The sequence below is a fragment of the Pteronotus mesoamericanus genome, unplaced genomic scaffold, assembly GCF_021234165.1.
Source record: "Pteronotus mesoamericanus isolate MK-2021 breed Mesoamerican mustached bat unplaced genomic scaffold, CSHL_Meso_final contig_265, whole genome shotgun sequence".
Lineage (NCBI taxonomy): Eukaryota > Metazoa > Chordata > Mammalia > Chiroptera > Mormoopidae > Pteronotus > Pteronotus mesoamericanus.
The window spans coordinates 1344261-1358210 of record NW_026555113.1 but is presented as its reverse complement, the minus strand read 5'-3'; the positions used below and the strand labels follow the sequence as shown (position 1 = coordinate 1358210).

Genomic DNA, 13950 nt, shown 5'->3' with positions numbered 1-13950 from the left:
CCAGCCCGGCCGGCGGATGTCTGTGTGTCCGGGGGCCTCCTCCCCGGCCCGGTGGGCACCGGCAGGCAAGGAGGCCGGCTGCCCAGAGGCTCTCCGGAAGCTGCAGGCTCGGCCCCGGGCCCGGGGCTGCGTCCTGGCTGGGAGTCACAGGGGAAAGGGAGGCACAGACACCCGAGTGGCCAGAGGAGACAGAATCGGAGCGGAATGGAAAGGCACAGCTGGATGGAAGGGGACTGCGTGGACGGGTCCCAGGAAGACACGTCAGAGGGGAGGGGGCCTGGGGCAGAGGAAGCGCACGCAGCCGGCCGCACCCCAGGGACCGCAGTCCCCAGGGCCCCGCAGAGGTGTGGCCGCAGCTGCCGCGGCCGGGAGGCCAGCGGCCCCCACCGGGCAAAGGGGAATGGGGGTCACAGGGACGGGTGGCGGGGGTGGTGGGGTCAGGGCCGGGCGGCCAGGCCGGCTCACCCTGCTCCCAGGGGCCTGCCCACCTGGTCTGCTCGGATTCCCGGCCCGCGGAGCCGACCTGAAGGCAGAGTCAGGAGGCCATCTAGCGGCGGGGGCCGGCGGGGCGTCAGGGGCCGCGGCGGCGCCTCCTGGGGTGGGGGCCGGAGGCCGGCCGCCACCCGTCCTCCGCAGGGATGCGGCGAGGGAGGGAGGGATGGGGCGAGGGGCGCGGAGGCCCGGCACGGGACGTGGGGCAGGGCCCAGGCACAGGAGAAATGGGTCCTGGGGGTGCCCGGGGGTGCTGGCCGGGTCAGGCAGAGGCGGGGTTTGGAACCCTGGCAGCTCGTCCGCCGAGGGAGGGAGCCGTCTGGTGCGCGGAGTCGAGGAACCGAGGGGGTAGGGGGTGGAAGGGAAGGAAGGTGCTCAGCTTCTCCAGGTGTCTCAGGGGCGCCCTTGCTGCTAAAACAATAAACACACACTGCAGCTGAGTTGGGTGCTGACTCCCCACCCCCCACCCCTGATCCGCCTGTGATGGGAAAAAGTCCTCAGAAATCAGGGTCCGCGCGAGGTTTGGGGAGTCTTGTTATTCCATCCTCGAGGATCTCCAGTGCCCAGGCCAAGAGCAGCAACCAGGGATGGGGGGCACCCCACGCCTGCTCGGGCTCCCGGGGCGCAGGGGCGGCCGGCGCGGCGGGTCTGAGGCCCCAGCACCCGCCCGGTGGCTCGCCCTGGAGCACGCACCTCCCGCCGCCGCCGCCGCCGCGCGCCAGGGGCGGCTTGGGGTCCCTGACCTGGGGCTGCAGGGTGGCCTCCCGGAGCCACAGACCTTTGCCGGTGGCTGGGCTGGCGAGGGAGAGAGAGCAAAAGCGTCGGGGGGAGGGAAGGGACGAGGGCGAGGCCAGACGCAGGGCTGCGGAGGGGGAGGGGGAGCAGAAGGCCGGAGGCCCCCAGCGCCCGGGGCTTTGCGGTGCCACATCCCTGCGCACTGCCTGTGACCGACCCTCCTGGGCCTGGGACGTGGGCCTTCCCGCGCCTGCTCTCCCTGGGAACGCACGGCCTGGGCCCCACGCCTGGCAGGCCTTGCCGGCCTTGGGGGCTGCTTGCCCACCTCGCCCAGGGGTGGGGGTTCTCCCCAGTGCCTCGATGCACCCCTCCGAGGACAGACAAGGCGAGCGAGGCGGGGTGGGGGCTGGCGTTAACCCGGGAAGGGCTCAGGCCAGGCCCAGCCGGATGCCTCTTAACAGGTCTCCTTCCTCCCCCGCACCAAAGAGGTCACCTGCAAGGGGCTTGTCCGGGCGGCTGGGAAGGCCCGGGACGCTGAGGGCCCAGGCTTTGGGCCCGGCCTCTCCCGCACCGCGCGGCGGTGGGGCCGGGTCACGGGGGCCAGGCCAGGGCCTGGCCGCCCAGGGCCAGCATTTCCGCCCCACGCAGAGGCCCGGCTCCCTGGCCTATTCCGGAGCAATTCCTGCAAGAGTGGGATGGAAGGGCCCAGAGGAGAGAGCCTGTCCTGGGGGGGGGGGCGATTTTCCTCTTCTGCTCTAAATGGGACTTTTCTCTGAAAGAGGCGCGGGGGCAGGGACGCACATGTTGCCAGCTCCAAGCACCAGCCCCCAGTCCGGAGGCCCCTTCTGAACGCCGCGCTGCCCCCCGGAGCCGGCGCAGGGCGGGCTGCGGCCCCCAGAGCACCGGCTCGGCAGGAGAGGCGTGGGGGAGCTGGGGTCCCACGTCCCGCTCATCCGTGGCCTGCACTTGGCTCAGATCGATAGATCGTGGGGGCAGCGTGCGCGTAGCCTTGCCCACTCCCCACGGCCCAGGCACCGTGGGCCCCCGCCCACCCCGCGGCACCCGCAGGGCCCCCTTTCCAGGCTGGGTGCCGGGTCCAAGCCCGCTGGGCCCGGTCTCGGGTCGCTGGACTGACCCCCGAGCACAACCCTGGTCGGAGGATTAAAAATCGTGCGTTAACTGAAACGCAGTGAAGGGCCGCATGTTCAAGTTTCTCAGAGGCCCGGGCAGCACGGGCAGACCCCGGTGCTTCCTGCCGTGGTCCGGGAGCACAGCCCTCCCGAGGATGCAGAATATGCAGAACACCCTCGCCGACCCTCTGTCTGCAAAACACAGGCGACCTGGGCTGCGTGATAAAGTCTCTGGAAAAATAAAAACATTTAAACAAGACCTGGGCAGCCCCCCCCCACCCCCAGCCCTGGGGAGAAGGCTTGTTTGATGGCCGGAGCTGGGGGGGGCGGGGGCGCGTCTAGACGGTCCTTTAAAAACTTAAGTTGGTTCTCACTGAAGCACCTACCATTCTGGAGGCAGCGAAGGGGGAACGGGGAGACCCCCACAGAGTGGGGTGCTGGGTGTCCGCCTGAGCGGTGGCCGCCTCCTTCACGCCCACCCTCGTCTTAGCAGAGATTTTTTTTTTCTTTCCCTTTTAACTCGAAGCCTTCAGGTGAAAATAAAGCACCCGCAGCCACAGAAAAAAAATTCTAGTCTTTTTTAGGGTTAACATCAGAAGAGAAAGAAGCTTGCGTTGCCTTGGCCAATCAGATACGCCCCTGCCAGCTATAATATAGTACTGAAGACAGGCTCCCTCACAAGCTCCCGAGGCTTTGCTACCATTTAAAATCAGACTCTTTTTGTCTTTTGATTGCTTCCTCCCGCCCTAAGTCCGATGTGCTCCGTTATCAGGAACCAGCAGCAGCCTGCCGCTCCAGCCCCCGTCTGGGTGGCGATCGGCCGCGAGTCCCCTGCGCCAGCGGCGGCGGGCAGGGTTCTATAGAAAGAGAAAGAGCCAGGCGGCCGCGAGCGAGCGAGGGAGCCAGCAGCCAGCCGCCCAGCGAGCGAGCGAACGAGCGAGCGAGGCAGGGGGAGCGCACACAGGCTCACCGCGCACCCGCGCACACGGACCCGCGCGGGGACGGCTTGGGAGTCCCTGGTTTCCATGGACGAGATGCTGCTGGTGGCGAGATGTCTGCTGGTCGTGCTGGTGTCCTCGCTGCTGCTGTGCTCGGGGCTGGCGTGCGGACCCGGCCGGGGCTTCGGGAAGAGGCGGCACCCCAAAAAGCTGACCCCTTTAGCCTACAAGCAGTTCATCCCCAACGTGGCCGAGAAGACGCTGGGGGCCAGCGGAAGATACGAAGGGAAGATCTCGCGCACCTCCGAGCGGTTTAAGGAGCTCACCCCCAATTACAACCCCGACATAATATTTAAGGATGAGGAGAACACCGGAGCCGACCGCCTGATGACTCAGGTAGAAACCCGGCGGCCGGGCGTGGAGTGCGTTGCGTGCACGGGGCTCCGGGAGGCCGGGCGGTCCCAGACTTGGCGTGTTTGCTCGGCCGGCAGAGAGCACGGCGACTTCACCCTGGCCTTCCCCACCCACCTGCCTCCCTGCCATCCCTCCCGCTTCCTGGAGGGAGTGCAGGCGAAGGGTCCAGCCGCAGAAGTTCAGGGTGGGGGTGGGGAGGCCCACAGGAGCTGCGGTCCAAGAATGGCCCTGATTTGATCGCTCCCTCGGAGTGGCCTTCCCACCCGGCCTCGGCTCTGGCTGGCAACTTGGGGAGACCTACGCTGGTGGGGGCGGGGGGGGGGTCTGTCCTTTCCAAGTTTGCAGTGGCCGTGGAGGGAGGGGGAAGAAATCCTCCAGCAACATGGACTGGCCTGCGGGTCCCCGGACAGAACTGGCCTCTGGCATCAGACCCGGGGCGGGCCGGGCTCCCTTCTGTGAGCTTTCCTTTCCCACCCCCCACCCCGCTGCCGCGGCCGCGGCCCCCCCACCAAGGATCCTCCCTGGGAAGGGCTCGGAGCGGGTTCCGGCCCAAAGGCTCCAGAGGCTCGCGGTTGGTCGCTGGCCCTGTCTCACAGCCCCGCTGCGATTCGGCTGTGGGAGTCCTGCCCATCGGGGGAATGTATCGATATTGCTTTAAGGATGCGCTTTCCTGCTCCCCGCTTGGTACCTGAGGGGAGGGACTTGGAACTTACTGGCGTCGCATCCGTCCGGCTTTCAACCTGCTCGCCTGGGGACGAGGGAGGGGGCCAGAGCGAGGAACCCAAGCACACGCGCGTCCTCCCTCCCGCCCCGCGGGCCGCCGCTGGAGACCGCGGGCTGCCAGTCTCCCCGCCCGGGGTGGGCTGTCTGAAACTCCGCGCACGTAGGACTGAAGCTAGAAATGGATTTCCTGGCGAATATAGGTCAACATCCCTTTTATTGCCCTATTAAAATATTCGAGTCCTACCTTTAGGGCTAGAAGCGCACCGCAGCAGCGCAGCTGACGGAGCCGCGCGGAAGGGGCGCGAGGGCAGGGAGGGTGGGGGCGGCGGGACAGAGTCGCCACCTCCGGGCCCTCCGCTCCCGGCCGAGCGCGGCCTGGCTGCCAGGGCGCCGCGGGAGGAGGGGAGCGCGGAGGAGACGGTCCTTCGCCCTCGCTCGCTCACATCTGCCGCGACCACCTTAAATCTGGACCGCGAGTGTGGCCGCGCGCGCCGGTGCCCAGAGCGGCGCGAGCCGCGGGGAACTTTGCGCAGGCCTCCCGGCGCCCAGCGCGCCGCCGGCGGCGGGCGGTCCTCCAGCCCGTCCGGGACCCCGACCCCGGGTCGCCCTGCTCCCGCAGGAGGGAGGGGGCCTTCTGGGGGTCCCCCGGAGCTGGGGGGCAGGGAGGCGAGGCCGGAGCAGGCGCGGGGCGGGGACACCAGACGCCCTCGAGCGGGAGGGGTCAGCATCCACCCGCGAGTGCGCGGTGCCGACGCCGGAGAGGGGCCCCGGCCTGGCCGCGGAGCGGCGAGCGCGGAGCCGCGCACCCAGGCAGACGCATTCGGCTCCACTTACTGCGGGCCGATCGATCCCGCGGCTCGGGTTTCAGCGCACGGGGCGGGCTGCGGCCGCCCCTCCACGCGCCCTGCGCCGCTCGGCCCTGGCCCGGAGCAGGGCCCCGACGGCCGGGGTCGCCGCGCGCGGGCGCGGAGGCGGGTGCCAGGGCCGGCGCGCAGCGCAGGCTCCGCCGCCGCCGGGCCTCCCGGGCCTCGGCGCCCTGCGGGGGACCCGCGGCCCCGCGCCCCGCCACTCTCGCCGCCGCGTGCGCGGGCAGCGTTTGAACTTCTGACCTTCTGTCAACTTCCCTCAGACGAAGAAACGAAAACAAATACTTTTTTTTCCTTGGGCAGTGGCTCTTCCCGTTCCCAGGACAAAAGGACGGGGGAGGGGCAGCCGCCGTAGGGGTGGGTGGGGAGAGCCAGGCCCGGAGGGCACCGCAGACCCCACAAAGGTCCCCCCACATCGCAGGTGGCCAGGGGGCAGCCTGGAAGGCGCCCTGGGTGTACCCCTTCCTGTTCTTCCTCTCGCTCTGACTCCACGAGTGGGGGGGCGGGGCAGGGATGGGGGGCAGGCGGGGATGTGAGCGGTGAAGGCAGGGCCCGGCGTCGGGGCGCGGCGCCCGCCTCCCCGGCCGGAGGAGGTCAGGGCTCCTCCGGAACCCGCGCGCCCGCGGGCCCTTCGGTGAAGATCGCCACCTGGACCCTGTGCTCAGGTGCGCGGCCCTCCTCCCCTGTCTCGCCGTCCCTCCGCGTCTCCGTGCGCCTCCGTCTCTCCAACGTGCCTGCCGCCCAAGTCCCTCAACCATAGCGAGATCGTCCCCAGTGGAACTTGGAGAGCAGTTCTGGAACGCATGAGCTCCTGGTTAATATTAACTCCGAGCGGGGGGAGCGCAGACAGACACCCTGTCCCCGCGGGCTGCGGGTGCCAGGCGGGGTGCCGGCGGCCGGGGGCGCGGAGGGGGCAGGGGGCCGCGAGGGCACCGGCCTGAGACGCCACGATGAGTAGATTTCGGGGTGCGTGGCGGCCTCGGGGCACGGCGCTCAGGTGTGGGTTTAAGGAGCGTTTTCCTGTTTGGATGGGAGGGGTCTGGTTTTCCGGAGTGGGGGAGGGACTGGGGGGGCGTCTCTTTTGAAGTTGAAGCTCCCCTCCCCCGCGCCGGGGAAGCCCTCCGGCCGCCGGCGGTGACAGCGCCTCTCGGGCGCTGGGCGCCCAGCGGCTGCGCAGACGGGGGAGGCGGCGGGAGCTCAGGCGTGGGGACCGCTCAGCTCCCGCGACACAAAGCGGCCGAGCCGCCCCGCTGGGCTTCACGGTGGCTGCACAGCGTCGGGCTTGATTCGCGGCACACGACCCAGTGAATTGATGGCCGGCCGGGGCGCAGCGCGTCCGCGCCGCCGCCGGCCCAGGCCGCGCCGGGGGGCGCCGGGGAGGGCGCGGCGGCGCGGGCGCCGGCTCGGGCCTGCCTCGGCCTGCGCCCTCGCCCGGGTCCTCCACCTCTGGCGCAAGTGCCGCGGCCCAGGGCGCAGGAGTGGGCCTGCGTCCTCCCACCGCGCCCTCGACCCGCCCGCGGCCCCGAGGGACGCCGCGGGGGGCGCCCAGGGCCCCCGGAGCCCGGCGCTGCGGCGGGATGGGGCTCGGACTCCGGAGTGTGCGTGCGCTGTCGGCGCTGTGCGCCTGCGCCGCGGCTCCACATCCCGGCTCTTCACTGACCCTGGTTTACTGATTGATTTTCATGTAAAACGCGTTCAATCCTCAGGATGACCTCACTCCAACTCTGCCCTTCCGACTTTTTTTTTTCTTTTTTCTTTTTCCTTTTTTTTTTTTTTTTTTTTTTTAAAGAAAAGGGCTGTCAGGCCCAGAAACCTGCGAGCGCTGACCTGTTACCCCGGCCGCCGCCCCTCCCCCATTGGTTGTATGTTTAACTCTACAACCATATCGCTGGGTTTTATTGCTGCCAAATACACAGGGCTTTTCCTGTTGCGCAATCTGCCCCGTCCCCTCCCGCCAGGGCGCCCTCCTCCGCTCTTTAGGAAATGAGCCCCCCACGCGGTTATTAGGGTCCTTGATGGGGCCGCCTTCCCATCCCAGAGCCCGCCGCCCGCAGGAGGCCAGCCCTGCCCTCTGCCGACGCCAACTTGGAGTTGTCGCCCACCTCCCCGCCCCCCGCCCCCGTCGGCCTGGCCTCTCCAAGGGGGTGCGCCCTACTGACGGTGTCATTGCCCCCCTCTTTGAAACCCCGCGCCCCGCCGAAGCAGCAGGACGCGCGTTGCAGAGAGTTCGCGGCCGCACAGCGCACACCCTTGGCTCGGCTGTGTGCATGGCCTGCCCTCCCTGGGACCCGCGAATGCGCGCGGGGATGGCCGCAGACCCTGGCTCCGCGCACCCTGGTGTGCGCCCCGCCCGCTGGTTTCCCTACCGCCACGGACAGCTTCCCTGTGTTGGGGGAGGGGGCGGTGAAGGGTGGTGTCCAGAGGGAGACTCCCCGAGGCGAAGGGCTCCCAGGCTTCAGGCGTTTCTGGTTCCCCTCCCCCAGCCTCCGGCCCCACCCCCCTCCCCCTCCGAAGTTTGCTCTTCAAACTTGCCGGACACCATTCTGCGCGCCTTTGCGCCGGGGCCAAGAAAACAAGAGGGGGAAGGGAACAGGTTAAGGAAAACAAGAGACACAATCAGACCACAGAAACGCCGGCAGAGAGAGTTCTGCGGGGCAAAGGAATGCGGCTGTCCAGCTAAAGGCTGTTTGTCGTCCGGCCGGGCCCGCACTGGAAATCATAACTCGCCGGGTCGCCTTTCCCTGCCGAGCCTCCCGCCCCTGCGGCTCCCCACCTCCTCCTCTCCCCGCGGCTACGTTCGCACCTCGATCGCCCCGGGCGGGAGGGAGGGTCCGGAGATAAGGCCAAGCTTTCAGCCCCTTAAGGAGCCTAAGGTGCGCTTTGCCTGATTCCTGCAAAGTCGCACCCTGGGCCTCTCTCTGGCCTCCAGGCGAGGGAGTGTGCCCAGGGAGAAGGGCGGAGCGCCACACAGGTGCAGAGAAAGGGGGCCGCAGCCAGGGCGGGGGGCGGGGGGGCACCTTGGAGGAGGAGGGGGCCCGGCCAAAGGTCCCCCAGGTGGGTTCTCCCGCCTTTGTCTGAAAACACACAATTCGCTTGTTTCCAAAAATCCCATCTGTTCTGAAGGCCGGCGTCCGAGCTCTGCTGGTCTGGGATGGGGAGACAGGGCCCCGGTTCATATCTGCGAGGGGCTGCCCATCCAGTAGACTCTACACCACCCCCCACCCGGCCCCGTGCCACCTCCTCGGAGCCCCCTGGGCCGGCTCCAGGCCTTGTCCCCCACTTCTGGCCCAGCCCTTGTCCTCAGGGACCGGCAGAGCAGCCCCCCGGGAGGCGGGTATCCTCAGGTGCTGACGCCTCTGCTCCCGCCCCCGCAGAGATGCAAAGACAAGCTCAATGCCCTGGCCATCTCCGTGATGAACCAGTGGCCCGGCGTGAAGCTGCGGGTGACCGAGGGCTGGGATGAGGATGGCCACCACTCGGAGGAGTCGCTGCACTACGAGGGCCGCGCCGTGGACATCACCACGTCGGACCGCGACCGCAGCAAGTACGGCATGCTGGCGCGCCTGGCGGTGGAGGCCGGCTTCGACTGGGTGTACTATGAGTCCAAAGCTCACATCCACTGCTCCGTGAAGGCAGGTGAGTGCCCGCGGCCCTCCCGCGGCGCCCAGCCCGCGCCCACGGCGTGCCTGCGAGGCGGCACCTGTGTGCTCCACGGCCAGACCGAAGGCAAAGCCGGAAACACGGGGAGGAGCCTGAGGGGCAGGGAAGGGAGGGAGGTGGGGATACGGGTGGCGTTTCTGCCCCTGTGGGCACACACCTTGTGAGGCTCACCCTGCCAGGAGCTGCCCCCCGCGCCCCCCCCCCCGCGAGGCCGAAGGGGCCCGAGGCCCAGGGCGCACGGCTTCCTGAGCCACCCCCACCCCTGTTTCCGGAGCCCCCTGCAGGTGGCGGAGACAAGGAAGGAGAGGGGGGCACTTTCCTGGCGCGAAGCTGCAGCCCCGCGCGGTCAGCCGGGTCTGGCCTCAGCCTCGCTCTCATTTAGGGCCTAAGAATGAGCCGCCTGCCCCAGAACAGGAGGCTCTGCCCAGGGTGTGCGCCCCTCATTGACACCCCCCCCCCCCCCGCGAGCGCCTGTGGATTCTAAACTAACTTAACTCACTGGCCGAGCCTTTGGGGAGGGGCCTGTTGGGAGGCAATAAACCCAGCAGTCGCCACTTCCCACATCTGGACGCTGCAAGCCCAGAAGCCCCGGCAGCCTCGTTAGGAGCCAGCTGGGCTGCGCTGGCCTGCGCCGCGGGCAGGGCCGGCCCGGGAGCCGGCAGCTGCGCCATGCCAGGCCGCCCCGCCGCCGCGCGCGCTGCTTCCCTGGGCCTGCAACGCCACATGCGGTCGCTGGCGAGGAATCGCTCTGTAGGGAAGGCTGCACGCCCACGCGCGCGAATATCCCAACTTGGCCACTGTTGGTGCCACGGCTGCCTCTCAGCCTAAGCTGGCGCGTTTAGCAAAACAGTTCACACTGAATTCCGGAGGAGCTGTGTCTTCCCCACCCGCCTCCCCAGCGTTGCCTGTTTGCCTCCTAAACTGTATTTTAATCGCAGACGTGAGGAGAGAAACACTTTGAAAGCGCTAAGACGCACTTCGTAGGGAAAGAAAAGAGTGGCTTTCTGGCCCAACAGAAAGAAAAGGGGTGTCAGGGGCGGCGGGGCCAGGGCTCGGCCCTTGGGGGAGGGGAAGGAGGCGCCCTCGCTTCTTGGGTCTCTGCCGGGGTTCTCTCTTCCCACCGCGCCCCTGCCCCATCCTGGGGCGCGCGCCCTTCCCACCACCTCGCGACTGCGCCTGAGCGCGCGCGGACCCTCTGGAGCCACCCCAGTTCGCGGGGTCCCCCTGTCGGGGGGGGGGTGCCCGTGGCGGGGGGGGGGGTCGGTGTCCCTGGAGGTCTCCTCGCAAATGAGCAGCGGTAATCCGGCCCCAGGACCCTGCCGGGGAGCAGCCGCCGGACGCGCAGAGCCGCTCATCGGCATTCCGAGCACACGGGCCTGGGCGCCGCGCGCTGCGTGTCAAGCAGGGTCGTGCGACTGGACGACTCGGGCTCGCCCGCTCCCCGGACCGCATTCCGGGGGCTGCGGCGGGCCTCCAACGGCCAGGCCCGCGCTTCATGCCGGAGAAACCGATGAGAAGATTAAAAACCCTCTGTAATTCCAGCAGGAAGATTCTTTCTCGCGATCTCTATTTGCAAAAAGCCTGATCCCAGAGATTGGAATGCAAAGAAGACTGGGGCCTCCGCGCCCCTCCTCCCGGCCCCCCGCGCACCTCCCGCTCCGATCATTGTCCTGGGGACAGTGAGCCTCAGAGCGCCACCGAGGGCTCGAGAAAGCGCGTCGTCAAGGGGCCTTGAGAACCCGGCGGCTTCCAGCGCTCTAGTAGGCCCCGCCATTTAAAATTCAAATACGCATCTTGAGAGCTTGGAAGAGAGGCCTGGCTGTGCAAATAGTGCTTGTGAGGCCCGGGCTTCTGGAGAGCCCGCGTGTGAACCGCGGGTGGGGGGGGGGTGCGGGCAGTGCACCTGAGCAAATAGGGAGGGGGCGGCCGGGAGCCCCGGAGGGGAGAGGAGACAGGGCAGGCCCCCCGCTTCCGAGAGTGTCCCCCTTCCCGCGCGGCCATCGCGAGCACAATGCGGGGCCCTTTATTGGATTTTAATTGGAAAAGCCACACAAGCCCCGGGTTTTCGCACCTCGGCCGGTGCTCTGGAATGTTTGTCCAGTTGCTACAACTACTGCAGCTATTTTCGCCCCCGCCCCTGTCCCCCCAAAACAGCGACACCGAGGCCCCTGGCTGGGCGCTGGGGGCGGGCGAGGGGTCCCCGCTGCGCAGCCGGGTGCTGGAGTGCGCGGGCGGGGGCGGGGGCGGGAGGGAAGGCGCCCGGGGAAGCTCAAGGAGGCTTCCCGCGGAATCCAAGTGGAGAGCAAATACCTTCTGAATTCGCGGCGGAGCTGGGTGTGTGCTGAGCAGGGGGTGGGGTGGGAGGAAGGAGGAAGGAAAGGAGTGGAGCCGGCCAGCCTTTATCACCAACAGCCCGATCCTAAAAGAGTCGTGAAGGAATGTGTCTGCGTGTGAAGTCTGTCGCCCAGGCGCTGGGGCTCGGGGAGGGCGGTCTTCGTCGGACCATCCTCTGGCCGCTCCCGGGAGCGGCGCGCCTCCGCGTCTGGGCGCGCGGGACGCGCGCGCGCGCGCGCGCCGTCCCCCGTGCGGGCCTCCGTCCCGGGACTCACTGCCGTGTCCGCTCTTCTTTCCTCCTCCCCGCAGAGAACTCGGTGGCGGCCAAGTCGGGCGGCTGCTTCCCGGGCTCGGCCACGGTGCACCTGGAGCAGGGCGGCACCAAGCTGGTGAAGGACCTGCGCCCCGGGGACCGCGTGCTGGCGGCCGACGACCAGGGCCGGCTGCTCTACAGCGACTTCCTCACCTTCCTGGACCGCGACGACGGCGCCAAGAAGGTCTTCTACGTGATCGAGACGCGCGAGCCCCGCGAGCGCCTGCTGCTCACCGCCGCGCACCTGCTCTTCGTGGCGCCGCACAACGATTCGGGCGCGGGGCGGCCGCCGGGGGGCGCGCCGGGGCGCCGGGCGCTCTTCGCCAGCCGCGTGCGCCCGGGCCAGCGCGTGTACGTGGTGGCAGAGCGCGGCGGCGACCGCCGGCTCCTGCCCGCCGCCGTGCACAGCGTCACGCTGCGCGAGGAGGCCACGGGCGCGTACGCGCCGCTCACGGCGCAGGGCACCATCCTCATCAACCGGGTGCTGGCGTCGTGCTACGCGGTCATCGAGGAGCACAGCTGGGCGCACCGGGCCTTCGCGCCCTTCCGCCTGGCGCACGCGCTGCTGGCCGCGCTGGTGCCCGCGCGCACGGACCGCGGCGGGGACGCGGGCGGCGGGAGCGGCGGCCGCGCCCCCCAGCCCGCGCCGGGGGCGGCGGACGCGGCGGGCGCGCCGGGCGTCCACTGGTACTCGCAGCTGCTCTACCAAATAGGCACCTGGTTGTTGGACAGCGAGGCCCTGCACCCGCTGGGCGTGGCGGTCAAGTCCAGCTGAAGGCCGGGGGGCGGGCGGGGGCGGCAGCGAGAGGCCGCGGCAGACCCACGGAGGAACGCGCACGGAAGGAGACGCTAATCATAACAGTAACAATGAACCATCATAACACTGTAGAACAGCCCAAAGTAGACTGTAAGGACACCGAGACCCCGGGGGAGTTCTGGCGTCGTGCTGAGTTCGCATATTCTTTTGGAATCTTTTGGTTATTGTTTTGTTTGGATGGTTGTTTTGTTTTTTCCTCCCCCCTCCCACCTCTCCTGGCTATTTATTTGTTTGGTATGAATAGATGTTTTAAATAATATGAACCGGACCTTCCAGAGCCTTAACTAGTTTGTTTCTTGGATAATTTATTATTGTCATGGGAACTGCACTCACAGGCGGAAAGATTATTTTGTGAGGCCCAGCGACCTGCTCAGAGTCTATTTTTCTACGCGCCCCGCGCCCCCCGCCCCACCCCTGCCGCTCGGGAAGCAGAGCCCCGCGCCCCGCGCCCCGCGCCGCCCGCCGCCGCCGCCGCTCCCGCCTCCCAGCGCGCGTTCGCTGAGACGCGCCGCCTCGTGGGGGTCCGCAAAGTATATTTTTATACACAGAATTGTAAATTAGATTTTTTGAGAGATCAAGACTTAACTGAATTACATTTCATTTTTGAAATAGTGTAAAATATGAAAATATATTATTTTTAATTTAACTCATTTCCAGCGCCACAGCCCTCTCCTCGCGCGTCATCTTCGCGGTGTGACATGTGCTTAGCATCGGGGCCGTGTTCGCAGGGCCCGAGACTCTCCCCCCCTCGCGCACACACTTTTCCTTTCCCCTCCCCTCCCCCTCCTCCCCCTCCCCCTCCCCCTCCTCCTCCTCCTCTTCTTCTTCTTTCTGGACAAACTGGAAGATCTCTGTTATTTTTAACTTCAAAGAATTTATTAGAAAATGATATTTTTTAAAAGCGCACACAGCGATGAGCCCACGCGGATGGAGCCTGTAGTTTGTACAGAGATAAACAAGGATGTTTTGCATTAATAATAAATTCAGAATAACTGCTGTAAATTTACTAAACTGTATTTTTGAATATTTTGTAATAGTTTTATAGAAATAAAACGTGCCGCGCACAGACCGGTTAGCGCGTCGTAACTGAGAACTGCGGCTGCAGCCCTGTCCGCGGCCTCGCCGTCCCCAGCCTCCAGCTTGGCTACGTTGCTTATACTGTGAATTCGGACCCACGCGCGTGGTGGTTCTCACCCCTGGGCAAACCTCGGCTCTGTCTGTGTTTTCCGTGTGACTGTCTCCCCACACCCCGCAGCTGGGGGCACTGCGCCGGGCACCGGCCCCCCGCCCCCACCCCAGCCCAGCTGGCAGGCCCGGAGGAGGCGGCCCTGGGGCTCCCCGTAGTTGTCCGCGGACCTTGTTCCCTGGGCTGGGCTGCCCAGGTCCGAGCGCTGAGGTCCCCGGCCTGGTCGGAGGGTCCCCAGCTGCTTCATCGAGTCCTGGGGGCCCTTTAGGCGGGTCGCCGAGGACAGGGCAGGGTGTTGGTCTGTCTGAACCGCCCACGCCCCTTCCTTGAGGCTCCCCCCGT

General features: G+C 67.4%; 1 protein-coding gene across 2 annotated transcripts; it reads left to right on the top strand.

The window, feature by feature from the left end:
* The first annotated feature begins 3382 nt into the window (after positions 1 to 3382).
* Positions 3383 to 12380, top strand: SHH (sonic hedgehog signaling molecule). Of its 2 annotated transcripts, XM_054574770.1 has the most exons (4): positions 3383 to 3691; positions 8673 to 8934; positions 11602 to 12182; positions 12246 to 12380. In XM_054574770.1, the coding sequence occupies exons 1-4, from the start codon at positions 3383 to 3385 to the stop codon at positions 12378 to 12380; spliced, it is 1287 nt and encodes a 428-aa protein (XP_054430745.1). The 2 variants fall into 2 exon arrangements, with proteins under 2 accessions (XP_054430745.1, XP_054430744.1); XM_054574769.1 differs by having other exon boundaries at positions 11602 to 12380.
* The last annotated feature ends 1570 nt before the right edge of the window (positions 12381 to 13950 follow it).

What these genes read in the sequence shown, in the direction of transcription:
- SHH (XM_054574769.1), top strand. Translation starts at nt 3,383, where the DNA reads ATGGACGAGATGCTGCTGGTGGCGAGATGTCTGCTGGTCGTGCTGGTG. An exon ending in CCGACCGCCTGATGACTCAG is followed by an intron (nt 3,692 to 8,672) that starts GTAGAAACCCGG and finishes CCGCCCCCGCAG; the next exon opens with AGATGCAAAGACAAGCTCAA. An exon ending in CCACTGCTCCGTGAAGGCAG is followed by an intron (nt 8,935 to 11,601) that starts GTGAGTGCCCGC and finishes TCCTCCCCGCAG; the next exon opens with AGAACTCGGTGGCGGCCAAG.